The 26,849-nt window shown below is 47.4% G+C and overlaps 2 protein-coding genes across 3 annotated transcripts in view; one reads left to right on the top strand and one right to left on the bottom strand.

The window, feature by feature from the left end:
* Positions 1 to 6,215: 6,215 nt before the first annotated feature.
* Positions 6,216 to 15,338, top strand: CCDC167 (coiled-coil domain containing 167). The gene is made up of 4 exons (XM_066595290.1): positions 6,216 to 6,373; positions 10,115 to 10,209; positions 13,223 to 13,275; positions 14,816 to 15,338. Exons 1-4 carry the CDS (start codon positions 6,332 to 6,334, stop codon positions 14,917 to 14,919), a joined length of 294 nt encoding a protein of 97 aa, XP_066451387.1. The 5' UTR covers positions 6,216 to 6,331; the 3' UTR covers positions 14,920 to 15,338.
* Positions 15,339 to 22,031: 6,693 nt separating this feature from the next.
* CMTR1 (cap methyltransferase 1) overlaps positions 22,032 to 26,849 on the bottom strand; it is a 38,677-nt gene continuing 33,859 nt past the window's right edge. For both annotated transcript variants that reach the window (XM_066595288.1, XM_066595289.1), the window contains exons 22-25: positions 25,960 to 26,007; positions 23,665 to 23,777; positions 23,473 to 23,581; positions 22,032 to 22,776 (exon numbers count right to left, since the gene is read on the bottom strand). In XM_066595288.1, the coding sequence (XP_066451385.1) occupies positions 22,614 to 22,776; positions 23,473 to 23,581; positions 23,665 to 23,777; positions 25,960 to 26,007 (433 nt within the window). In that variant the 3' untranslated portion in view covers positions 22,032 to 22,613. The remainder of the gene's footprint in view (positions 22,777 to 23,472; positions 23,582 to 23,664; positions 23,778 to 25,959; positions 26,008 to 26,849) is intronic.

Below are 26,849 nucleotides of genomic sequence, written 5' to 3'. Positions count from 1 at the left end.
GATAAATAGATATGAGATTCTATATAGATATGAGATAGAAAGATATGACAGATAGATATGAGATAGATACAGATACATATGAGATAGATAGATAGATAGATAGATAGATATGAGATAGATAGATAGATAGACAAATAGATATGAGATAGATAGAAAGACAGATAGATATGAGATAGAAAGATAGATATTAGACAAATAGATATAGAGAAAGAGATATATAGATATGAGAGAGATAGATATTAGATAGATATTTGATTTAGTGAATCCTGCACCAAGCAGGGGGTTGGACCAGATGACCCTGGACGTCCCTTCCAACTCTACCATTCTTTGATTCAATGAAAGATAGATATGAGATAGATAGAAGATAGATAGAAAAATAGATGTGAGATAGATAGAAATTAGATAGATACAGATTGATATGAGACAGATAGATATGAGATAGATAGATACAGATAGATAGAAAGATCGATATGAGATAGATAGAAAGAAAGATAAGAGATAGATACAGAAAGATATAGAGAAAGATAGAAAGATATGAGATAGATAGAAAGAAAGATAAGAGATAGATACAGAAAGATATAGAGAAAGATAGAAAGATATGAGATAGATAGATAGAAGATAGAAAAATAGATATGAGATAGATAGTTAGATAGATATGAGATAGATAGATGGATAGATAGATAGATAGATATGATAGATATGATAGATATGATAGATATGATAGATAGATAGATAATGAGATAGATAGATATGAGATTCTAAATAGCTATGAAATAGATAGATATGAGACAGACAGATAGATAGAAAAAAAAGATATGAGATAGATAGATAAGAGATAGGTAGGTAGATAGATAGATAGATAGATAGATAGATAGATAGATAGATAGATATGGGATAGATAGATAGATAGATAGATAGATAGATATGGGATAGATAGATAGATATGAGAGAGATAGATAGATATGGGATAGATAGATAGATAGATAGATATGGGATAGATAGATAGATAGATAGATAGATATGAGATAGATAGATAGATAGATAATAGATAGATATGAGATAGATAGATAGATAATAGATAGATAGATAGATAGATAATAGATAGATACATAGATATAAGATAGATAATAGATAGATAGATATGAGATAGATAGATAGATAGATAGATAGATAGATAGATAGATAGATAGATAGATAGATAGATAGATAGATAGATATGGGATAGATAGATAGATATGGGATAGATAGATAGATAGATAGATATGAGATAGATAGATAGATATGAGATAGATAGATAGATAGATAGATAATAGATAGATATGAGATAGATAGATAGATAGATAGATAATAGATAGATAGATAATAGATAGATAGATACATAGATATAAGATAGATAATAGATAGATATGAGATAGATAGATAGATATGAGATAGATAGATAGATATGAGATAGATAGATAGATATGAGATAGATAGATAGATATGAGATAGATAGATAGATAGATAGATAGATATGAGATAGATATGAGATAGATATAAGATAGATAGATAGATATGAGATCATTTGTTCCAATGCTTTTTTAATGTCTTTGTAGTTTCCGTCAGATGACAGGAAGAAACAGATGCGAGGTCAAGCACAATATGGCGGCCGGCTCACAGTGCGGTTCATTCACATGTTGAGGTATTTTTGCAGGCATCACATATTCAGAGCTGACGCGTTCCGCGCTCGCCTCCTTGACAAGTTACATTCTCTCCATCTGTGAGCGGAATGATCCGGGTTGGGAATTGGTTTGCTCTCACCATACGGCTCTCAGCGTTCAATTATCTAGAAGGAAGCGAACTGCAAACCCATCCAGTAAGATGGCAGACTGAAGAACACTGTGTGCTGGCGAGGCCGCAACTTATGTGCTGCCATACCAGTACCGCCTCCTGCGCCAAACAGCACCGTCCCGGGGACATTAATCATTAAAAGGTGCATTTTGGGAACAATTTCCACCCGGTTTTTGTACATCAGTAACACGTTGTTGCCGTTCATCAACCAGGAGCTGTCAGACCGCAGCGCCACAACGTATCGGAGGGTTACAGGGTCTGGCCGCTTCATTATAGACACTGGCGCTGCCCCATGTAGACATCCTCCCCGTGACCCCGGCGTGCGGCATAAAATCACGTGACAAGTTTTCCGTGGATCAGTCTCGGAGCGATCGGAGCGACTTCCAACAACGCGGGATCTGGATGAGCCGGGATGTCACCGCCAACCGTGTGGAGCGTACACAGGGAACATAGCTGCTCGGTGTATAGAAACCCTTATCCGGGTTCACATGGCCGTAAGCTAAAACGCGGCGGGGCTCCCAGCTGTGAACCAAGCCGTGACCCCGTATGGCGGCACAATGGTACTGCGCCCGGCCGTGTACTCACGCAGCCACCTCATTTTCCCGCGCCGTCGCTTAGCGATAACGCGTATACCTGCAGCCTATACATAATAACGTTGTATATGGACTGCGGGTATACATGCGGCAATAGACAACAATGGACTCTATCTTACGGTTATACGCAGCAGAATAGAACACGCTGCGTTCTATTTTGCGCTCATGGATTACGCAATTCCGACGCGCTAATGTGAGCGGAACTGCATAAGGCAATATGTAATTAGTCTGCAAGCTGCTGCCTATCACATGGGCGTACAGATCCCGCGTAATACGCAATTCCAATACGGTCGTGTGAGACCGGGCTTAGGCCTTATTCCCATGGACAAGTGCAACGGCGATCCGTGAAAAACTCAGCAATTTTTCATGTGTTTTTGCTTTTTTCACTTTGAAGCGTCATCCTTTATTTCCATAAGCAAAAAAAAAAAAGAAAAACGGACGGCGGCCAACATAAATAGCGCCTCATAGTTACACGTGTAACAACCATCACACTTGTATCATGCGAATGCAATCCGTTTTTTTTATTGCATAGACTTGTATGGCCGACTTTCGTACGCGTTTTTTTACATTGACCAATACTGCAGGGGGGGGGGGGGGGGAAATCGCGGCCCGCCTTATTCCTGTCCGCATTCACAGACCAAAATCACCCATGAAAGTCTAAGGGAACGTAACAAACCACAGCAAACACGGATGTTACACGCATGTGTGCGGCGGTTTTTATGCATGTTGCCAGGAGACAAGTGACAGCCATGGGACCTTCTTGCATTTTTATGTTGCGCGTGTCAAAAACGGATGACGTACCAGTGTAAAAAAAAAGGACATACGCAACAAAAACACCCGGAACTCACAGTGAAATCGGTCCGTTTTTCACAGACTGTGAATGAGCCCTTATATGGTCAGACAGCGCCCAGAGACGACCCCAGCGCTCCCTCTAAGGGCTCCTTCACACTGGCCATGGCGATATAGCCGCGAGAAAATTGCGGCAAAATGGCAGCCTTGCTCATGAGATGCCTGAGCGTCAGCCATGCTTTTTCTTTAAAAAATATCGCTGCCGCTTTACGATTTTTTTGCGCAAGACAATAGGAGATTCTAATGTTAAAGACGTATCACAAGAAAATGGCGCTGCAGTAAAACGAAGGCTCCATAGGGAAACATAAATAAAAATGAGTGAAACGCAGAATGATCGGTCGGACGCGCCGCCATTTATTTTTCCCTCCACATCGCATGAGTGAAAACACCGCAAATGTGAAGGAAACCACCGAAAATCATCTCGCATCGCCTAAAAAAACGCGCAACTTTCTCGCAAGTTTGGAGGCACCCTGAGGGCTCCTTCACACTGGCGATCGCGATATCGCCACGAGAAAATCACGGCAATATCACCATTTTGCTCATGAGATGTCTGAGCGCCGCTTCTTTCGCAAAAATAGCGCTGCCACTTGCGTTTTTCTCGTGAGAAAGACAACAGGACCTGGGCGAAAAAAAAAGAGCGAAACGCAGAAAAATCGGACACTCCGACATTTATTTTTCACGCAACATCACGAGTGAAGGAAACCATTGAAAGTCATTGGTTTCATAATTCTGCGCTTTCACTCACCCTCGCATCGCACAATTTTATCGCTCGGCCGCAGGACGCAGCGCCAATGTGGAATTTTGTCAATTAGTGTAGATTTTTATGCGGGATGAGCTCAGCGGAACGTCTTGTGGAATTTATTGCGCTTTTTCTGTAGACTTTAGTTGCGGAATTCTATCTCTTGTATGTGTCAAATTCGCAAGAACAATTGCGCAAGACGTCCGTGATTCCATTGCAGGAAGTTTATCCGCTGCGGAATCTAATCTTGAAGTGAAGATGCGCAGATTTTAGCAGGTGCGGAATGTGAGCCCCAAAGGGGTCATACTGCGTAGCAGATCTTCTCGTGGCTTGTACTGAAAATGGCGCGGGGCGCTTGTCCACTTAATGTTGTATTCACGTCCCGTTCGAGAACTACGTTCGCGGTATGTACGAGGAACGCTTCTGGCGTGTTCGCTGAATGTATCCACGGAGCCCCGCTGTCCCGAGATGCAGTCAAAGAGCGTCTGAATGGCGAGCGTTCGTGTATATAGAACAGCGAGAAACTCAGCGCCAATCTATACAGAGCAGCGAGAACAAAAAACGTACGAATGACCATGCGGCCAATGTCTGCGCCGTGCGCCTTCTGCTGGGGGAATCTGCTAACATCTATCTCCGGCGGAGAACCGTGAGGAACGCGGCGGCGCGGAACAGCGACCAGTAAATAGTAACGCACAGCCCCAAGGCCGCTGCCACACACAGGGCCGGTAAAACAACACACTTCAAACGCAGCATTTTACAGCGATTTCCAGCGCAGGTCACTGTGTCTGATAGCGCTTTTTAACACGCGCCATAATTGTGATGGTGTGCATCAAAAAATGTGTAAATGCTCAAAAACAGAGCAGACAGCGCTGGTAAATCAAGTGCAGGTCTGTGAGGCCTCATTGAAAACAATGGGAGCATGGGACGGCGATTAGCGCGCCATTTGTAACGCCGCACTAATCGCAGTTAAAAAGTGCCAGACGAACGCTTGCGCAATTACGCCTCAGCACAAAACATTTGAGGTTTGATGAGGTAGATTTGCGCATTTATTAGCACATAGTAGTAATGATGAGCTGGCGGTGCGGGGGTTAATGTCCGGACCCCCGGGGGTCTCAGTGGCTCCATCATCACCATATTAGGCCTCGTTCGTATGCAGTTTGGGTCCGTGGCGCGGCGTTTTCACTGCGCACGGATTTTTGCTGCGGATGTTAATTACGGGATCACTTTGCTTTTCATGCGTGAAAAAAAAAAAAAACAAGAAGTGCGGCGGGAGGCGGGGTGCGCAAAACTTAACCGCAGTGAGTGCGGACGTTCAGGCGATTTATATCCGGGAATTCTGACTAAAATAAACAATTTTTTTCTTTTTTTTTTTTAATCACAACACGGTCGGCGCAAAAAAACGGACATCTGAACATCGCGGTATAACACAGCGCGTCCGTGTGCGGACGGTGAAATACATGGACTGAAAACGGGCAGAAAATACACCCGTGTGACCGGGCCTCAGCCCAAAACATAAGTCAGACCCATGTAAAAAAGTAAATCACTTTGCGCTACCAAGAGCCTTTTCATACAGTTCCATGTAAACACCTCCCTCCTCTCCACTTCCCAGTCCCATGTAAACACATCCCTCCTCCTCCACTTCCCAGTCCCATGTAAACACCTCCCTGCTCTCCACTTACTAGTCCCATGTAAACACCTCCCTCCTCTCCACTTCCCAGTCCCATGTAAACACCTCCCTGCTCTCCACTTACCAGTCCCATGTAAACACCTCCCTGCTCTCCACCTACTTGTCCCATGTAAACACCCATCTCCTCTCCACTTGCCAGTCCCATGTAAACACCTCTCTGCTCTCCACCTACCAGTCCCATGTAAACACCTCCCTGCTCTCCACCTACCAGTCCCATGTAAACACCTCCCTGCTCTCCACTTACCAGTCCCATGTAAACACCTCCCTGCTCTCCACCTACCAGTCCCATGTAAACACCTCCCTGCTCTCCACTTACCAGTCCCATGTAAACACCTCCCTGCTCTCCACCTACCAGTCCCATGTAAACACCTCCCTCCTCTCCACATGCCAGTCCCATATAGACACCAGCCTACCCTGCATGTAGCTATACTTGAGCTTTATGTGCTGCTACTCCCTGTTATCAGCTGGGTCCTGTGCTCCCGGGACGCTCCGCCCCTCCGTGACATCACCGCTGCATCACTTCTCTGCCCTTTTGAAATATGGCGGCCGCAGCATTCGGCTCCGCCCTGCCCGGGAGAAACATGGCGGCAGCAGCCTCAGCGTGAGGACGAAGGAGACGTGTCCAGAAAGAGGATGGCGAGGAAGAAGAGGGGGCAGCTGAGCGTGGCCAAAGAGGTGAGGAGGGCGCCCCCTGTGTACAGCAGAGGGTAATACCCCCTATACTGGCCTGTACATCAGTGTCAGGGCGCCCCCTGTGTACGGCAGAGGGTAATACCCCCTATACTGGCCTGTACATCAGTGTCAGGGCGCCCCCTGTGTACGGCAGAGGGTAATACCCCCTATACTGGCCCGTACATCAGTATCAGGGCGCCCCCTGTGTACAGCAGAGGGTAATACCCCCTATACTGGCCTGTACATCAGTGTCAGGGCGCCCCCTGTGTACGGCAGAGGGTAATACCCCCTATACTGGCCTGTACGTCAGTGTCAGGGTGCCCCCTGTGTACAGCAGAGGGTAATACCCCCTATACTGGCCTGTACATCAGTGTCAGGGCGCCCCCTGTGTACAGCAGAGGGTAATACCCCCTATACTGGCCTGTACATCAGTGTCAGGGCGCCCCCTGTGTACAGCAGAGGGTAATACCCCCTATACTGGCCTGTACATCAGTGTCAGGGCGCCCCCCTGTGTACAGAAGAGGGTAATACCCCCTATACTGGCCTGTACATCAGTGTCAGGGCGCCCCCCTGTGTACAGCAGAGGGTAATACCCCCTATACTGGCCTGTACATCAGTGTCAGGGCGCCCCCCTGTGTACAGAAGAGGGTAATACCCCCCTATACTGCCCTGTACATCAGTGTCAGGGCGCCCCCGTGTACAGCAGAGGGTAATACCCCCCTATACTGGCCTGTACATCAGTGTCAGGGCGCCCCCTGTGTACGGCAGAGGGTAATACCCCTTATACTGGCCTGTACATCAGTGTCAGGGCGCCCCCTGTGTACGGCAGAGGGTAATACCCCCTATACTGGCCTGTACATCAGTGTCAGGGCGCCCCCTGTGTACAGCAGAGGGTAATACCCCCTATACTGGCCTGTACATCAGTGGCAGGGCGCCCCCCTGTGTACAGCAGAGGGTAATACCCCCTATACTGCCCTGTACATCAGTATCAGGGCGCCCCCCTGTGTACAGTAGAGGGTAATACCCCCTATACTGGCCTGTACATCAGTGTCAGGGCGCCCCCCTGTGTACGGCAGAGGGTAATACCCCCCTATACTGCCCTGTACATCAGTGTCAGGGCGCCCCCTGTGTACGGCAGAGGGTAATACCCCCTATACTGGCCTGTACATCAGTGTCAGGGCGCCCCCTGTGTACGGCAGAGGGTAATACCCCCTATACTGGCCTGTACATCAGTGTCAGGGCACCCCCTGTGTACAGCAGAGGGTAATACCCCCTATACTGGCCTGTACATCAGTGGCAGGGCGCCCCCCTGTGTACAGCAGAGGGTAATACCCCCTATACTGCCCTGTACATCAGTATCAGGGCGCCCCCCTGTGTACAGTAGAGGGTAATACCCCCTATACTGGCCTGTACATCAGTGTCAGGGCGCCCCCTGTGTACAGTAGAGGGTAATACCCCCTATACTGGCCTGTACATCAGTATCAGGGCGCCCCCTGTGTACAGTAGAGGGTAATACCCCCTATACTGGCCCATACATCAGTATCAGGGTGCCCCCTGTGTACAGTAGAGGGTAATACCCCCTATACTGGCCTGTACATCAGTGTCAGGGCGCCCCCTGTGTACAGCAGAGGGTAATACCCCCTATACTGGCCTGTACAGCAGTGTCAGGGCGCCCCCTGTGTACAGCAGAGGGTAATACCTCCTATACTGGCCTGTACATCAGTATCAGGGTGCCCCCTGTGTACAGTAGAGGGTAATACCCCCTATACTGGCCCGTACATCAGTGTCAGGGCGCCCCCTGTGTACAGCAGAGGGTAATACCCCCTATACTGGCCTGTACGTCAGTGTCAGGGCGCCCCCTGTGTACAGCAGAGGGTAATACCCCCTATACTGGCCTGTACGTCAGTGTCAGGGCGCCCCCTGTGTACAGTAGAGGGTAATACCCCCTATACTGGCCTGTACGTCAGTGTCAGGGCGCCCCCTGTGTACAGCAGAGGGTAATACCCCCTATACTGGCCTGTACATCAGTGTCAGGGCGCCCCCTGTGTACAGCAGAGGGTAATACCCCCTATACTGGCCCATACATCAGTATCAGGGCGCCCCCTGTGTACAGCAGAGGGTAATACTCCCTATACTGGCCTGTACATCAGTATCAGGGCGCCCCCTGTGTACAGCAGAGGGTAATACTCCCTATACTGGCCTGTACATCAGTATCAGGGCGCCCCCTGTGTACAGCAGAGGGTAATACCCCCCTATACTGCCCTGTACATCAGTGTCAGGGCGCCCCCTGTGTACAGCAGAGGGTAATACCCCCCTATACTGCCCTGTACATCAGTGTCAGGGCGCCCCCTGTGTACAGTAACAGAGCTGACACACAGTAATGACCCCTTCTGTGTTCCGTCCACACGGACGTTTTTGCATGTGTAATGCGCAGGGAATAGAACTGATTTATTCCAATGGCTTCGCTCACTTGAATGTACTATTTCACGCGCCCCAAGAAGGCCGCCTTCACAGCCCGGATTAGCGCAACTTTTTTTGCGTGCAGCAGTGTATTTTATTGTACTTTTCCTGTTCGTTTGCGCGCAGCCAACAAGTGCAACGACTTCCAGATGTGATCTTTTTTTCAGCGGCGTTCTGCGCACATTTGTCCCCCCCCCCCCCGACCTTCGGTGCGCAAATACAAAGAAATGTGGCCGAAAATGCGAACGCAAAATACGAGCATGCGAATGAACCCATTGATATCAATGAGTATCGTGCGCGCAAATACACCCGTGTAAATGGGCCGCAAGAAACCTGCATATTCGCACGGCGCGCACATGGGCTCTTCTGCATACGTATATTCACTGCAAAAACACGGATTCCGTATCGGAACAGTGATTGTATCTTTATTACAGTTACAATTAGAGATGAGCGAACGTACTCGTAACGAGTACTTACGCACCCGAGCACCGCCATTTTCGAGTACTGCAGTACTCGCGCGTAAAGATTCGGGGGGCGCCGTGGCGGCACGGGGGGTAGCAGTGGGGAGTGGGGGGGAGAGGGAGAGAGAGAGGGCTCCCCCCTGTTCCCCGCTGCTACCCCCCGCACCGCCGCGCCTCTCCCCGCCCCCCGGCGGCCCCCGAATCTTTTCACCCGAGTACTGAAGTACTCGAAAATGGCGGTACTCGGGTGCGTAAGTACTCGTTACGAGTACGTTCGCTCATCTCTAGTTACAATCCGTCCGCGTCCGAATAGCCCAACTTACATTAATGGGTCTGTGTGCTGTCCATGGTCAGGGAGTACAAATAGACAGCACAGTGACGGGGAAACCGCCAATGTGAATGGGCCGTAAGATGTTTTAGGTGTAAGTCTATAGCGCCCCCTACAGCCCAGGATTATGATTGCTCCCAGTATGCTTTCCTATGGATCTATGTGTCAGTACTAACACGGCACTCACTTTCCACATGATATTAGCTCTACTGATCCCCGGCGGTCCGGGTCTTCAAGAGGTAATGAACGTCTGAAGAACGAGCGCTGGGATCCAATTGGCTGCTCTACTACCAATCAGATCGCCTCTTACAATCAAGTCACCATACTAAAAAAATCCCTTGGTATGGGGCGGTTCCAACCTGCAATGAAATGCGTTGTCCGTTTTGTATGGTGACAGCGGCTTGACTTGTTCACAGATCCCGAGCACTGGGGGGCGCTAGTGGTAGGAGGGGCTCATCGGTCGTTTCCTAATTGCGCCAACTCCTTCTCCCGCAGATAGACGGCATCGAGGAGCGGCTGGAGTCGTGCCGCAGCAGCCTGGAGGACCTCGACTTCAAGTTACGCAAACTTGAGCTGACGGAAGAGGGAAGGTCAGCGGGGACAATGGAGGGGGAGGTCAGGCGCAGGGATTACGCAGTGGGCCATGCTTTAACCCCTTGAGGATGCTGCCATTTTTTTTTCTATTCTTGGTTTTTCCTTCACCCTTTCGAAAGAATCGTAACTCTTACTTATCCGTCGCTGTTGGTTTTTGTGGAAAGACTTTTATTTTATAATATTACTATATAGGCGGAGTGAAATCGAAAAAAAATACTTGTTTTTATGACACGCTGTAGCAAAAATGACAATTTTTTTTCTGTGGGTCACTGCGATCACGACAAAAAAAAAATGTATTTTTTTTTTGCTGAACTATTTTTAAAAAGTAAAATCCTTGAAAAAAAAAACAATCTCTGGCGCCCTCTGCTGGCCACCACATTTTTTTCGTCTTTCCCCCAGTGAGGTTGTGCAGGACGTCCTGTAGTTTTTATTGGTACCATTTCGGAATGCATAGGACTTTTTAAAATCCTTTTTTATTAACCCTTTAATGCCACAGGATGTAAGTTTGCGTCCTGGCAGGGTGTACTTAGTGCGGCTGGATGTAAACTGAAGTCCTGTGGATGTCGGGGGCCGGCCTCCTGCTGCAACAGCGGGGGTTGATAACAGCAATCCCCACTGTTACCCCCTTTACATGCCATGATCAATGTACACTGTAGCGTGTAAAGGGTTCACCGCTCCCTCTGTGACATCACTGGCATCCGGCCGTTAGGCACTGGTGTCCCAGCCGGCCATGGCCTGTTGTAAGCGATAAGGCATTGCAATACAGAAGTACTGCAGTGTAGTATCACAGCAATCAGAGCTTTTATGGTTCAAGTCCCCTACAGGGTTAAAGAAATGTAAAACTAAATAGTTTAAACAAAAACAAAATTGCTCCTTTGTATAAAAAAAACCCTTGTAAATCCCACATATTTAGCATCATCGTATCCGTAACGACCGATACAATGAATTGAACACACTACCATATGTATCCTGCACAGGAAAACCTGTAAAAAAAAAACTAAAAACGGGCAAAGTGCTTATTTTGTTAATGTTATCTCCCAAATAACTCAATAAAAATAACCAAAAAGGCTATATTTACCCTTAAAATGGTACCAATAAAACAGACACCCTCGTCTGTCAAAAAAACAAGCCTTCATAGAGATGGTCACGTTCTTTTGCCCAAATAGGCATTAAGGGGTTAACCATGGAAATAGTGTTGCACAAAAGCTTGCAGCAGTACAAGCACGGACTACATACTTACCCCTCCATGCCCCCCGACCGCCGCCGTCTCCGATCTCAACTGAACTTCACTTCCAGGAGTGGCTGATGACGACCCAACACTGGGTCACATGAGCGCTACAGCTATTCACCGACTGAAGGAAGCCGGTGATTGGGTGCAGCAGTCACATGGGTACTTTTGTCGAGGTCGTCATCACTGACACCCTGCATCCAGTAGTGAACACCAACGGGAACCAGAGAGAAGGCAGCGGTGTGGAAGCATGAAAGGATAAGACCCCAATTACACTGACAGATGACCGCTCAAAAGTTGCTCAAACGAGAGTTTGAGTGACCGTTTTGAGCCATCATCTTTACATAGTCTATAGTAGCTAAGTAGCTACTTAGGAGCTATGCAGGCGGAGCGGGACACCACCGCTATCGCTCGGCGAACAATACAGCTGTTTTGCATAAGCAAACAGCTGTATTGTTCTCAGTGCTTACAGCTCGCATCCCGGTGTGAACTACCAGCGGGACACGAGCTGAAAGAATCTTATCAGCGCTGCCAACTGTGATAACAGCCTGCATCACTGATAAGAGTTCATCGCTCAATTCAAGAAAAATAGAATTGAGCGAGGAACGACTCGTGCACGAAAACTGCACCATGTCCGTGCATTTTGACCCAACGGTTCTCACTCAAAAGACAGCTTCGAGCGAATTTTTAGCGACAATCGTTGTGTCTAAATGGGCCTTCAGTATGTAGTCTGTGTTTTTACAGTTGCAAGTGTTTGTGTAACACTACATCCCAAAATAACCCCTTCACGTTTTTTTTCTGTGAGGCAGGGTGACCAAAAAAGTTCAATCTGGCATTTTTTCTTTTTTCTGACGACGTTCATCGTGTGGGACAAATAATGCGTTACTTTGATAGATTGGCCTTTTATGGACTCGGCGATACCAAATATGGTTTGGGGGGTTTTATGGTTTTGATTTTTGTTATAAATATGGGGCGAATTATTTTTTGTTTACCGTAATGACACTTTTCACTTATTTATACATTTATTTTTACGTCTCCTAGGGGACTTGAACTTCCAACTATTTCATTACTTAAAGGGGTTGTCCCGCAGCAGCAAGTGGGTCTATACACTTCTGTATGGCCATATTAATGCACTTTGTAATGTACATCGTGCATTAAATATGAGCCATACAGAAGTTATTCACTTACCTGCTCCGTTGCTAGCGTCCTCGTCTCCATGGATCCGTCTAATTTCAGCGTCTAATCGCCCGATTAGACGCGCTTGCGCAGTCCGGTCTTCTCCCTGGTGAATGGGGCCGCTCGTGCCGGAGAGCTGGTCCTCGTAGCTCCGCCCCGTCACGTGTGCCGATTCCAGCCAATCAGGAGGCTGGAATCGGCAATGGACCACACAGAGCCCACGGTGCATCGTGGGTGAAGATCCCGGCGGCCATCTTGCTAAGGTAAGAAAGAAGTCGCCGCAGAGCGGCGATTCGGGTAAATACTATACTGTTTTTTTTTGTTTTTTTTTAACCCATCCCTTGTGTTTGTCTCGCGCCGAACGGGGGGCCTATTGAATAAAAAAAAAACCCGTTTCGGCGCGGGACAACCCCTTTAAACCATATACTGCAATACTTCAGTATTGCTGTACATGGTATTTCTGCCAGCATTGTATTAAGATGTGCCACTTTTTTGTCTTAATAAGCAGAAAAACATGGCAGCTGTGGGGGCTTTTAGAAAGCCCCCTACTGCAAAGACACCCATAGAATCTCATTGATCTGACGCCAGTTTTCTTGTTTCTTAAGGAAATCGTTAGAGAAGGAGAAGGATTCTCTCAGCAACAAGATGTCTCGTTATGGTAAGTAGGAAGGCCGGGCTGGACTGCACCACATCAGGAATAGGGTGGGGAGCATATAACAGAGGATACAGTATTGAACAGTGGAGGACAGGAGGGGGCGGAGCACAATAGGATACAGCATTAGGGTGGGGCGGAGCATAAGAGATTAGCGTGCAAGAACGCGACATGGGGTATGGTATTAGTGCAGAAAAGGAGGAGGCGAACCACAAAAAGATAGTATCTTAGGGCAGGGTGGGTGGAGAATTCCAGGATACAGCGCTAGTGTAGGACTGGGGGCGTAGCATGACAGAAGATATGGTATTAGTGTAGGACAGGAGAGGCAGAGCATGACAGGAAAGGCATAAGTGCTGAACTGGAGGGGGTGGACACACTACAGGATACGGTATTAGTGCAGGATTGGGGAGGCGGAGCACTGGACATGGTATAAGAACAGGATAAGGTATTGGTGCGGGACAGGAGGGTCGGAGCATGTGAGGATACAGGAGGGTGGCGGAGCATTGTGAGGATACAGTATCAGTGCTGAACAGGAAGGGGCGGAGCATGACAGGATATTGTATTAGTATATGACAGGGGACCACAGCATGACAGAGCATACGGTAACAATGCAGTATCGGTGGGGCGGAGACTGACAAAGTATATGGTATCCATTCAGAACAGGAGGGTGTGGAGCACAACGCAGAGGATACTAGATTAGTACAGAATAGGAGAGCAGAGCAAGACAGAGGATGTAGTACTAAACAGGACAGGAGGGGGTGGAGCATGACATATGGTATACGGTATTGGTGCAGGACAGGAGGGGGTGGAGCATGACACATGGTATACGGTATTAGTGCAGGACAGGAGGGGGTGGAGCATGACACATGGTATACGGTATTAGTGCAGGACAGGAGGGGGTGGAGCATGACACATGGTATAAGCTATTAGTGCAGGAAGGGGTGGAGCATGACACATGGTATACGGTATTAGTGCAGGACAGGAGGGGGTGGAGCATGACACACTATAAGCCATTAGTGCAGGAGAGGGTGGAGCATGACACGATAGATGGTATTAGTGCAGGACAGGAGGGGGTGGAGCATGACACATGGTATTAGTGCAGGACAGGAGGGGGTGGAGCATGACACATGGTATAAGCTATTAGTGCAGGAAGGGGTGGAGCATGACACATGGCATACGTAATTGCTGCAAAACGGGGCGTAGCAGGACAGATACAGTATTAGTGCAGGAGGATTTGGTAATGATGAAGGACAACACATACAATTTTAGGGTGGGGTTCCCCAGCGACCTTGCTGCCGCAGAGGTCACACACAGCGCAGTGTAGCCCCTGGGATCTAACTGAACTTTGCTGGATTGTTTGCAGTAAGAAGCGAGCTGCAGTGTAACTGTATCGTTAGGTTGTGAGATCACAGAACTATGTCGCAGTCACCCTGTACCTCTTACAATGTGCCAGGAGGGGGCGGCGCAGTCACCCTGTACCCCTTACAATGTGCCAGGCGGGGGCGGAGCATGATACAGTAACCAACCATCTGCTTTGTCTCTTCAGAGAAGGAGCTGAAATCTCTACGACATGAGAACCGTAAGAACGCCATGGTGTCCTTCGGCCTCTTCTTCCTCATAGTGCTGGGCTACTACTGCTGGACCATGTGATGTGCCTCATATTAATGCCAGGGGGCGAGGAGCAGATTCCAGGCACTCCGCCTTAACCACATTCCGGCTCCAGTCTCATCCTCAACTAATGAAATCCGTCCGGTATGAGAAATCATGATTTTCTCTGCATCACTGACTGCAGCGTGCCGCCTGAAAGGAGAATCCGATTGTATGAACTAGTAAACACCCCCTTCCTAACGGTTCCTGCTGCAGCTCATGAATATTAATGAATGCTTCGGTGATATCACCTGCCTGCTGATGAGCTCCACTCTGTAGTATAATTCCTACCAATATAACGACGCAGAATGTTTGTTCTAATACATAAAACTTTTGTACAAGTTCCTACGCCCCCGGTCTGCCCTCCTGCTCATGTGGGGGAGTGCAGGAGGCGAAGCATTAAAGTGCGATTAAAACAGTTACTATTCTGTTCAGCTGTTTCTCCGGGTTACCACAAGCAGCCTGAGTGGCTGCTCTGCGTACGTGTCAGTTTTCACTGTAGCTCTTGCATTCTATTAATATAGCAAGAGGCTAACAATGAGCCATAACACTTCCAATTTTAGGGTATGTTCTCATGTAGCGGGATTGGTGCCTATTTTCCGCTGTAGAACATTCACACCATTGGTGCATTTTTTGACACTGCTTTTCGCATAGATCTGCATCCAACTCTGCAGCACAAAATATATTGCAGATTTTGGGGCGGATGCACACCAAAATTCACGTGTGAACGTACCTTTAAACAGATCCATGCTGACACTCATGGACCGCACTGAAGCAGCAAAAGTGGAAACATATTCATTGCAAACAGAGTAAAACTAGCCCTAAACTGTTCTTCAATTCCATAAATAGTAAAAAGATTAATACTGAAAGTGTCGCCCCTTTAAAACAAATGAGGGAAAAATTGTAGAGGGCGATGAGGAGAAAGCAAATCTATCAAATAATTTTTTTTGCTAGTGTATTCATAGAGGAAAATGAAATGTCAGGTGAAATGCAGAGTGATGAAGTAAACTCTCCATTAAATCTCACTAGTCAATCCAAGAAGAAACGCAGAGGCGGTTTAAAAAGATTAAAATAAACAGATGAACGGGTCCGGATGGCATACACCCCCAAGTTCTAAGGGAATGTAATGTGATAGAGAGAACATGGTTTCTTCTGTTTAAGGACACTATAGAGACTAGTTCTGTTCCACTGGATTGGCAAATAGCAAATGAGGTGCCAATATTCAAAAAATGAACCTGGAAACTACAGGCCAGTAAGCCTATCCTCCTGTGGGTAAAGGGTTTGAGGGATTTCTAAGGATTCAATCATGGAGGACCTCAAGGAAAATGGCTAAATCACTCCATATCAGCACAGATTTATAAGGGGACACTGCTGTCAAACCAACCTGATCAGCTTCTACTAGGAGGTAGTTCTAGATTGGACCACGACTTCCTGGAGAGATTACACAGTAAAATATCAATTTTTGCAGATGATACAAAACAATGTAAAGGGCCATTCCATGTCAAGTGGCCTAATGGTTCCTGCTTAACCACCTGCAATTGTGCTGACATTTTTACAGAATGTTCATACACCACCAGTATGAAGTTCTGCAAAGTTTGAAACTTGGTCAACATTTTGTGTGGAATTCGAAAATTGTACAGACAGGGCTCCCTACCCATTGGTTAGTGACCAATAAGGCCCAGAGTGGCTGGTAAATGTCCACAAATGTAGGAACCTGTAACTTCACGAATAGCTTAAATTGGCTGGAATTCGGCCAGTGAGCAGTAGAAGTACCGACCAAAGCTCTGGTACACGGGCTTTTTTCTTACTGTTTCCTAACACTTGTCTTACAGAACATACACTTCCCAGTATTCCTGCTCCTTTAACGACAATGTTGGGTCAAAAACACCGTCTCTCAGAAGCAAGAATAGCAATTATCACCAGCTAATTTCACACCTTTAAACAATAAAGTGAAGCATTATGGCTTGGGAACATAAAGAAACTCCACCAAGGCTTGGGATCATGGGGTGTATGAGAAGAGGTCTAGGGGCGCATGATAAGAACATTGTTCTTCCTCTTTACAAGTCACTGGTCAGACCACACAGGGAATATTGTGGACAGTTTTGGGCACCGGTACTCGAGAGGGACATATCAGAGCTTGAGCGGGTACAAAGGCAACTGAAGTAATAAATGGAACAAGCGGACGACAATACCCAGAGAGGGGATCAAAATTGGGGTTATTTAGTTTAAAAAATAGACAGCTGAGGGGCGACCTAATAACTGTGTATAACATATCGGGACAATACAGAGATCTCTCCCATCATTATTATACCCAAGACTGTAACAAGGGGGCGCTCTGATAACTATGTATAATATATCAGGGGACAATACAGAGATCTCTCCCATCATCTGTTTATACCCAGGACTGTAACAAGGGGGGAGGGGGGGGGGGGGCGCGCTGTAATAACTATGTATAATATATCAGGGGACAATAAAGAGATCTCTCCCATCATCTATTATACCCAGGACTGTAACAAGGGGGGCGCTCTGATAACTATGTATAAATATAACAGGGGACAATACAGAGATCTCTCCCATCATCCATTTATACTCAGGACTGTAACAAGGGGGCACGCTGTAATAACTATGTATAATATATCAGGGGACAATAAAGAGATCTCTCCCATCATCTATTATACCCAGGACTATAACAAGGGGGCGCTCTAATAACTATGTATAAATATATCAGGGGTCAGTACAGAGATCTCTCCCATCATCTATTATACCCAGGACTGTAACAAGGGGGCGCTCTAATAACTATGTATAAATATATCAGGGGTCAGTACAGAGATCTCTCCCATCATCTATTATACCTAGGACTGTAACAAGGGGGCGCTCTAATAACTATGTATAAATATATCAGGGGTCAGTACAGAGATCTCTCCCATCATCTATTATACCTAGGACTGTAACAAGGGGGCGCTCTAATAACTATGTATAGATATCAGGGGTTAGATCAGAGATCTCTCCCATCATCTATTATACCCAGGACTGTAACAAGGGGGCGCTGTAATAACTATGTATAAATATATCAGGGGACAATACAGAGATCTCTCCCATCATCTATTATACCCAGGACTGTAACAAGGGGGCGCCCTCTACATCCAGAAGAAAGGAGGTTTCTACGCCGACATAGAAGTGGGTTCTTTACAGTAGGAATCTCTCTGCCTGAAGACGTGGTGATGGAGAACTCGATAAAAGAGTACAAGAGGTTCCTTGACGTCTTTCTTGAGTAATACAATATGACATGTTACAATACTGATTTCTTCAAAAGGGTCGGTGATTCGGGGATTATTCTGATGACCAGATTGGGGTCAGGAAATAATTTTTTCCCCTAAAATGAGCATAATTGTCTTCTATCTTATTGGGGTTTTTTTCCCTTCCTCTGGATCAACATTGCGGACATATTAGAAGTTTATGCCATACAGACCTGACTGCTTCAGGATCCTCCTCCAGAACCCCATTCTCCCTCGTTCATACATCTGTTCGCCATTGTATTTTTTAGTACTGCACAAAGGTTTTAGGCAGGTGCGGATTGTCAATTCAGAAAATACAAGATGAACAAAAGAGAAATGTAAATCCCATCAGTACTTGGTGTGACCATTGCCTTTAAGAGCAGCATTAGTTCTTCTAGGTGCACTTACACGCAGTCAGGGATTTTGTACAATTCTAGTCAGGTGTATGATTAACCAATTATATACCAAACAGGTCAAAAACATCATTTCATATGTAGGTCGAAATAGTCATTAATTTCAACAGAAGCAGTGCAGGAGGCAAAGGTGAGGCTGTGGAAGACAGTTTCATGTCACAGGTCATACACCATGCCAAGACTGATCACAGCAACAAGGCACAAGGTAATTAACTGCATCAGCAAGGTCTCTTCCAGGCAAACATTTCAAAGCAGACTGGGGTTACAAGATGTGCTGCTCAAGCTGTTTTGAAGAAGCAGAAAGAAAATGGGCAATGTTGAGGACCGAAGACATAGTGGTCGGCCAAGGAACCTTAGTGCAGCAGGTAAAAGACATCATGCTCACTAGCTTTCGAAATTGGAAGATGTCCAGCAGTGTCATCTGCTCAGAACTGACAGAAACTAGTTGGACCCAAATACACCCCTCTACTGTTCGGAGACGTCTGGCCAGATGTGGTCTTCGTGGAAGAATGGCGACCAAAAAGCCCAACCTTCACATAGAAACAAGGAAAAATGACTCAACTATGCACAAAAAACATAGGAACTGGAGTGGGGGATAAAAAATGGCAGCAGGCGCCCCGGACTGAGGAGTCACAATGTGACCGCACACTGTGGGCTCTGATGGAATCCCTTTGCTCTACCCCTTTTGTGTAGCTTTAAGATGGCGGACTATGTAATATGGAATCTATGCGATATGGGCGGTTGAATCAAAAAAGGCGTGATTGCTGTCCTCTATGCTGAGAAATACAGGCAGATACTTATCCATGATGTAATGCCATCAGAGAGGCGACTGATGCTTCCAAATTCATCGTGCAGCCGGACAACGACCCCAAACATCCACCAATGTTGTTAACAACCATCTTCAGTGTAAAGAAGAACAAGGAGTCCTGGAAGTGATGATTTGGCCCCACAAAGCCCCGATCTCACATCATCCAGCCTGTCTGGGATTACATGAAGAGACAGAAGGATTTGAGCGAGGTGACATCCACAGAAGATCTGTGTTTAGTCCTCCAGATGTCTGGAACAACCTCCCTCCTGAGGTCTACAAAAACTGTGTGCAAGTGTACCTAGAAGAACTGATGTGGTTTAAAAGGCAACGGGCCATCACACCAAATGCAAAAGTAAAGTATTAACACTTCTATTTTTGAAAGTATTCTTACTTTGTAGCATTTTTCCCAAGCCTGCCTAGAACTTTTGCACAGCACGGTATATATAGGTCTCACTATTCCCATAAAATCACAGTGGAATTATTAGCACCGCTCATGGCCGCCTCGCCACCTCAGCTACATCTTTCTGAAGTCTCACACAAGGGTCAGGAGATCCAGTGGGACCCCTGAGATGGCCACACGTTGCACCATTAGTACTTACCAGTCCCGCTTCTGCATCACTCCTCGTTGCCATGGAAAATAAATGTGAGCGTCAGACAAGGATGACTAGAAGGATGGCGCACAGAAGGGCATCAAGAGATACAGGTTATGCGCTTCCCTTGAGCTTCAGAACTGCAGTAATTCGTCATGGCGTCCATCCGCAGGTATCAGAGCACGCACGGTGCGCCAAGAAACCCTTCCCCACCCCATTACTGCCCCTCCACCAGCCTGACAGGAAGGGTCATTGATTCATGCTGCTTGCGCCAAATTGGTATACTCTCCACATTGCTGCATGAGAAACCCCTCCGTGGTTTGTAGAACTGATGACCGGGCCTTGAAGGGAGTTGCTCAGATCGCTGGATTTTCCCATCTAATGTGGTTTTACATTGAAACTGATCCACGGAAAACTTGTCACGTGATTTTATGTTGCGTTGTGATGTCACGGGTCCAATTTCCAAACAGGGAAGCGCCAATCGTGAGAGGGCCGGGGGCTCTAATAAAGGAACCAGTCAGTGTATACATGGTTTATTCAAAAAGACCGATCCGGCGCTCTCGCTCAATACTGATGTCCTATATTGAAATAATGGCGCACTTGAGTAGGAAGACATGGGTGCTCTACATAATAGTCCTAGGGGCCCCGGATCATGGATTTTAATATTGGGTTTCCCCTGTAAGACATAGAGAGGAAAACCCAACTGCAAAGTTGTTGAGTAGCATGTGAGAAGCAGAAATCCGCTTTCCGCATCTCTCTAAGTCCCGTGGGACCACCGCTATGGCTGAAGTAAAGAAACTTAATGTAGTAGGACCTAGGCGCAAGTGTACTCAAAGAGGTCTTCTGCAGTCCAGGGCTGGCACTATCACTGCTGGAAGACATGTCCAAGAATGCATAGAAGAACTTCCATGTTCTTACTTCAATCATAGCGGTGGTTCTACGGGACTGCCTAAGCTTCAACTTTGTAACTGTGGCCCCTGTAAGAGAGAGAGTAGAGCCCAATTACAAAGTTGAAGCTTAGGCAGTCCTGTAGAACCACTCCTATGATTGAAGTAAGGACATGGAAGTTCTTCCACGACAGATGCCTTCTTGGACATGTCTTCCAGCAGTGATAGTGCCAGCCCTGGACTGCAGAAGACCACTTTGAGTACACTTGCCCATAGATTCTACTACCAGTACTTAAAGGGGTTTTCCAGGGAAAAACTATTGATGATAGTCAGGATAGGTCATCAATGGTTGATCGGCTTTGTTCCGTCACTCGGAACCCCAACCGATCAGCTGAGCAGATGCATGCTTTCAGCCGCAATTACACAGAGGTCGGAGCAGAAGCCTCCGCGCCGACCTCCGTGTAGTGGCTGGCACTTGTAATTGCAGACACGGCTCTCATTGAAATCATTGGGAACCGTGCCTGCAGTTACAAGCGCCGGCCACTATAAGGAGGTTGGCGCAAAGGCTTTCTCTCCGACCTCTGTTTATTTGGAGCGCCGCCCCCCTATGTAGTGGCCAGCGCTTGTAACTGCAGCCACAGCTTGTGTTGATTTCAATGAAAGCCGTACCTGCAGTTACAAGTGCTGTCCATTAAACGGAGGCCGGCGCGGAGGCTCTGTTGTTGCGGCACTGACAGCATGCGCCCACTCAGCTGATTGGTCGGGGTCCCAAGCGGTGTACCCCAGCTGATCAACTACTGACGACCTATCCTGATGATAGATCATCAATAGTATTTCACTGGAAAACCCCTTGAACTTGCTTTACTTCAGCCATAGCGGCGGTCCCACGGGACTTAGAGACATGCGGAGGACAGATATCTGCTTCTCACATACTATTCTTCAACTTTCTAATTGGGTTCTACTCCCTCTGTCTCTTACAGGGGCCACAACATAAAATTGAAAGCCAACGCGCCATATCATTGTGTGGTGCCTCCATGCCTTCCTATTCAAGTTATTATTTCCATATAGACCACCAGGATGGAGTAGAAGATACGGCAGATGGATTCTACGATCCCTACTGAATGAGGTGCAATAATCTAATGTTATATCCAAACTCTAGTGCTTTATTGCTGTAGGAGTGGAGTGTGCTCCCTATGACATGGGTACAAGGCAAACCATGCAGCAAAACACACACCGATAAGGACGAGGAACAGGACAATGAAGCTTAAAAGTGAGTACAAGATTGGGGGGAGGCAAAGCTGCAGAGACCCTCCTCTCCCATCTCAGCGTCCAAATCTTCAGTTTCAATTCATTTCTCACAATTGTGTCCCTAGAGAGTTAGAGGCGGCCAGTAGGGGGCGATCCCGGACAGCCTGATCCCCTGTACTTGGCTCTAGTGTATCAGGATAAGCGACTATTTGTAACACAGAGGAGGAACTAAACAGAACGAAATACCAGGAGCTAAAAGAAAATATCTTCCGAGGTGTCGCTCGTCCGCAGTGCAATAAATGTCTCCTTAATGAAGTAGAGGGAGAGTCGCTCCCGTTCACCTCCAAGTTCCCCCCCTCCTCTATTCAGGATTTGAGTCTCCGACAGTCGCCCCAACTCCGAGCCCAACAGGACAGCAGCCAATGATGAAGAGGTTGTCGCGTGTTCTGCATCCCGCGGTTCTGTCCGTCTTGTCACTACCTTTCCTCTCTACATCCAGACGACGAGGGCTGATGCATCCGGATGAAGTGCAGGACGGCGTCTTTGGAGAGCTTGTCTGCGTTGGGGTCTTGTTTCTGAGACTCGTGGATCTGCACTCCTTCTCCCCACTCCCAGAAGAGCCGCGCCGAGAAGCAGACGCTGCAAGACAAAACACGACAAAGGGTGATGAAGACTCGTGGGGCACGCCATGCATTCCTTAGCCCCTTCCAGTCCTAGAACATACATTTACGCCTTATGTAGGGTGCAGGCTAAGAACCTGAGCATCGCGGTATCCACAGTGGGAGCCAGCGTCCAGCTGCAACAGCGGGGATCAGTGAGAATACCGATCCCCAGGCTTAACCAGGTTTGGCAGTTGCTGGGGCTCCTCCTCGTTCAAGATGGCAGCAGCGGTTCTTAGACTACCCGCTGCACTCTGAGCACCGGTGGTGCATCGCTAGTCTAAGACATTTTGCACTTTAATGGAGAAGACTGGCTTCTCCCTCATTGTTACTTTTTTTTTTTTTGCCTTCCTCTGGATCAACATTGGGAGGGGGAGGGGGAATACACCGAACTGGATAGACAGATGTCTTTTTTCAGACCTACATACTATGTTACACTGTCTGACGACCGAATCAGTGAAAGCACGGCAGCCATGTTGGAAGAATGAAGAGGAGCCCCAGGAACATGCAGATCGATGGCAAAAATGGTAAAAAGGGCAGCACCGGGTAATACAACTCTACCACCTCCAATCCCTAGTCGTATTTTGTCCTAGAATTCGGTTTAAGAGAAGACTAAATGAGTCCATGGGATACAGACCGGACACCGGATGAAGGGACCTCAGTGCTCCAGACTTACTGAAATGGTGCAATGGATTCAACTGGGACCTCGAACTTGGATGTTTGTGTCTTCAGGTTGTAGAAGTATTTGCGGTTGTGGCTCTTACTGAAGGCCATGACCCAGGGATCTGCGGGAGGACACAAGAGGATGGAGATTATTGTGCCGGTGGGGTATATCTATTCGTATATATATATATGTGCCTGCACTCACCGTTCACAGTCTTTACAATGTACAGTCCAGATGGCACAAAGTGACGGTCATCTCTACCGGTGTAGGAGAGTCGCGGGATCCCGCCGGAGCTCTTGATGACCTTCATCTCCAACCTAAAGCCAAGCACAAAAGGATTACATTCACATAATCTCATTTCCACTGCTGTGGTTGGTCCCCATACCTTGCAGGATGCATCTACTGCCATAGGCATATAAGGGACCTAAGCCCGGAGCACGGATTGAAAGGATAACATCGGAGGGGGATCAGCTGGAAGTCCGGGACCAATGCAGCTGCTGGTGGTCTTCCACCATATGCCTCGTAGCCGCAAAGCACTTAAGAGAAAAGTTAGCTAAACCCAATGATTTTGTGGAGTAGGCCGACTATCTTACATGTATGTGGCCTCCCACATCTCCTCCAACAGAGGATGTTGGGGGAAAGAAGGATGGGGCATGCCATTTGTTATCAGGGGAGATAAGCCGCTGCCAGAGCTGTCTGGCAGCAGCTTACTCCACTTTCCCTTCCAGAACACACTCATGCTTGGCCGAGCTGAGTGCACATGGGCGGTGATAGCTGTTGGCCAATCCAGCATTCAGCTAACAGCTATTGAAGGCGTATGGGCAGCTATAGGGTCCTTTTAGAAGGTCCGATCATCGTTCAGATTCTCACTGGATCGCGGGAATCCAAACGATGATCATTCAGTGTAAATGCCCGCAGCGACTGAACGATCACCGATAACTCGCTCGTCATTCAGTTTCTGCAGGCATAAAAATCAAACGACGACTGACCCGTTTACTGTGAATAGAGGCAGGCGGGCCGGAGATCATTCTGGCCGACTGCGATCCTCACACTTGTGTGTAAGCACAGGAGCCAACACAGCGGTAATCGCTCCTAAAGCGCCCGCCAGTCGTCTTGTGTGAAAGGGCTCTTAAACATGTAGTTCTAAGGTCCCTAATCTTGGCGATCCTTGATATAAAACCAGGAGGGGCAACATTTGGAAGACAGAACCCAAAGTGACACATCTGAAGTCTCTGTGTGAGACGTTAAAATACAACTATGGCGAAAGGTCATGTGATCTCAAATCTCAAAAACTTAGCATGATCAAAAATGTTGTACGACTTGTGGACATGCCACTCCTCTAGAGCTGCGAAATGGGAAGATGGAACAATACCTTTGGAACGCCACCTATTGGATGGCTGCATTCCTGCGAGCCAATGTCAGACCCTTTAAACAAGTCTTGTAACAATGACTGGGAATTTGTAAGCCAGAGCCAGAAACCATACACAGACAGCTGTTTCGGGGTGATTGCCCCTCATCAGTGTGCAGCAGGTTTCTGGCTTGGCTAGTGAGAAGCCAATAGACATTGGTCAGGAAGGGTATTGTTTCTTCTTAAGGAGAGCACCTATAAGACCATCCATACTCCTCTGGAAAATATGCAAACGAACAGATGGAACAATACCTCTGCAGCGCCACCTAATGGAAGGCAGCATGTTGGCTGTTATAAAAAAATAGGCCAACTCGGAGACAGGTTGTAGCCGAATCGCAGTCACATGCGACTTGAAACCAAAAGTCCAACTGTTCTGTCATGTCACATAAAGTAGCAATGCAAGCCCAGTGACAGTCATTAGATGCAATGTAAAAGTGCAACACTGCAATCTTCAAGTCCCGCAACCCAAATCGTTGTGTAGTACTACCTTGAATTGCATTCCAGAGGAGAAAGGTAGTCCTATGTCCCCCGTGCTCCTCGCTGTGGGGTTACTGCACCCCCGCAGTAGCAATTTAGGAGACGAATTAATGTAACATTATTTATCAAACTTTGACGAACACTTTGTTTTCCGGCACCAAGCCAAGATTGCAAAGACTCATAGGTGTCCGAATGATCGATACCCCCACAAATGACCCCATTTTAATAAATACACCCCTTACTATATTCATCAAGGGGTGTCATGAGTATTTTGACCCCACATTTCCGGCCTCATGGCTGCAGGCACAGGTGGAAACCGCTGCGGGGTTCCACAGTGTATGCCCAGAGACATGAGGCCTAAGCCTTCACACCCCCTCAACCTTGTATGTTTACTGAGCTGCGGTGGTCTTAACAAGCTGCTCCTGGAGCTGCAGGAAGGCGAGCGTTTCTGGTGGCTTCATGTAAATTAAAGGTCGCTACCTTTGTGTACCAGGCCTGGTCTATCCCGTCATCAGAGAGTGTTACCTGATTATCTGAGGGGCAGTCCGCAGCGCACCCACCATGTGCGAACCTACTCTAACAGTGGCGCAGGGTACAGAAGTACGCCCAATTACCTCAAGAAGATCTTCTGTATTTCCTCGAGCCGGTAAACTTCTTTCACCCTGTTGGAGAAGCACAAGAGATCGGCTCAGCTCCCACACAGCAGGAAAACCATTCGAACCGTTTGGTCAAGCGGACCGTTTTTTTTTTCTCCTTCTTTTGATTTTCCTCCCCACTTTTTCTGTCGCCGTCGCAGTCTGACGCCTTGTTGCTGTTTGCAGAGTGAGTTGTGTTTTCGCACGGTCCTATGTAATGTACTGAATAACTTCTAAAAGCGGTGTGAAATGGAAATCAAAAATGCCATTCCGCCATCTATAGAAGAAGGGGCTTATTATCACGGCGTCCACAGTGCAGCAAAGATGACACGACAGCTTCACTCCGTGGACAGCGCCATTCCGATGATACTAAATATATATAGGTTTACTTTTTGCCGTGTCGGACGCCGCCTCCTGATCGCCACAACGTTTTTAATCTAGCTGGTTTTTGCGGGTTCTATTGGTACTAGAGATACTCGTCCGAGAAAATTCGGGGGGAGGCGGGGGGAGAGCGGGGGGGTTGCCGGGGGAGAGGGAAAGAGAGAATTTTCTCAGACAAGTATGCAGTTACTCAAGAAGAGCGATGCTCCCTCCAGTAACTGCCTTAACCGAGCGTGCTCGCTCATCTCTAATTGGTATCACTTTTGTGTTCATTATTACTAGAAAAGCTTCTGCTGCCCCTAAAAAAAAACACTTTCAAGTACTGTTTCCCCCCCCCCCCCCCCCCTTCAAAAGTAAGCCCTGCCCTGGTTTTCGGGGAAGGCTTGAAATATAAGCACTGCCCCAAAACTAGCCCTAGCTAGTACAGGGGGGAAAAAAACATCCATACTCACCTAGCCCACGGCATCTGAGTCCCTCGCAATGGTCCC

This window comes from Eleutherodactylus coqui, chromosome 3 (assembly GCF_035609145.1).
Source record: "Eleutherodactylus coqui strain aEleCoq1 chromosome 3, aEleCoq1.hap1, whole genome shotgun sequence".
NCBI classification, from domain to species: Eukaryota; Metazoa; Chordata; class Amphibia; order Anura; family Eleutherodactylidae; genus Eleutherodactylus; species Eleutherodactylus coqui.
The sequence above is the reverse complement of the archived record's forward strand: the minus strand, read 5'-3'. Positions and strand labels throughout refer to the sequence as shown.

Coding starts and splice junctions, on each gene's coding strand:
- CCDC167 (XM_066595290.1), top strand. CDS start 6,332: ATGGCGAGGAAGAAGAGGGGGCAGCTGAGCGTGGCCAAAGAG. Junction 6,374..10,114: donor AGCTGAGCGTGGCCAAAGAG/GTGAGGAGGGCG, acceptor CTTCTCCCGCAG/ATAGACGGCATCGAGGAGCG. Junction 10,210..13,222: donor GAGCTGACGGAAGAGGGAAG/GTCAGCGGGGAC, acceptor TTGTTTCTTAAG/GAAATCGTTAGAGAAGGAGA.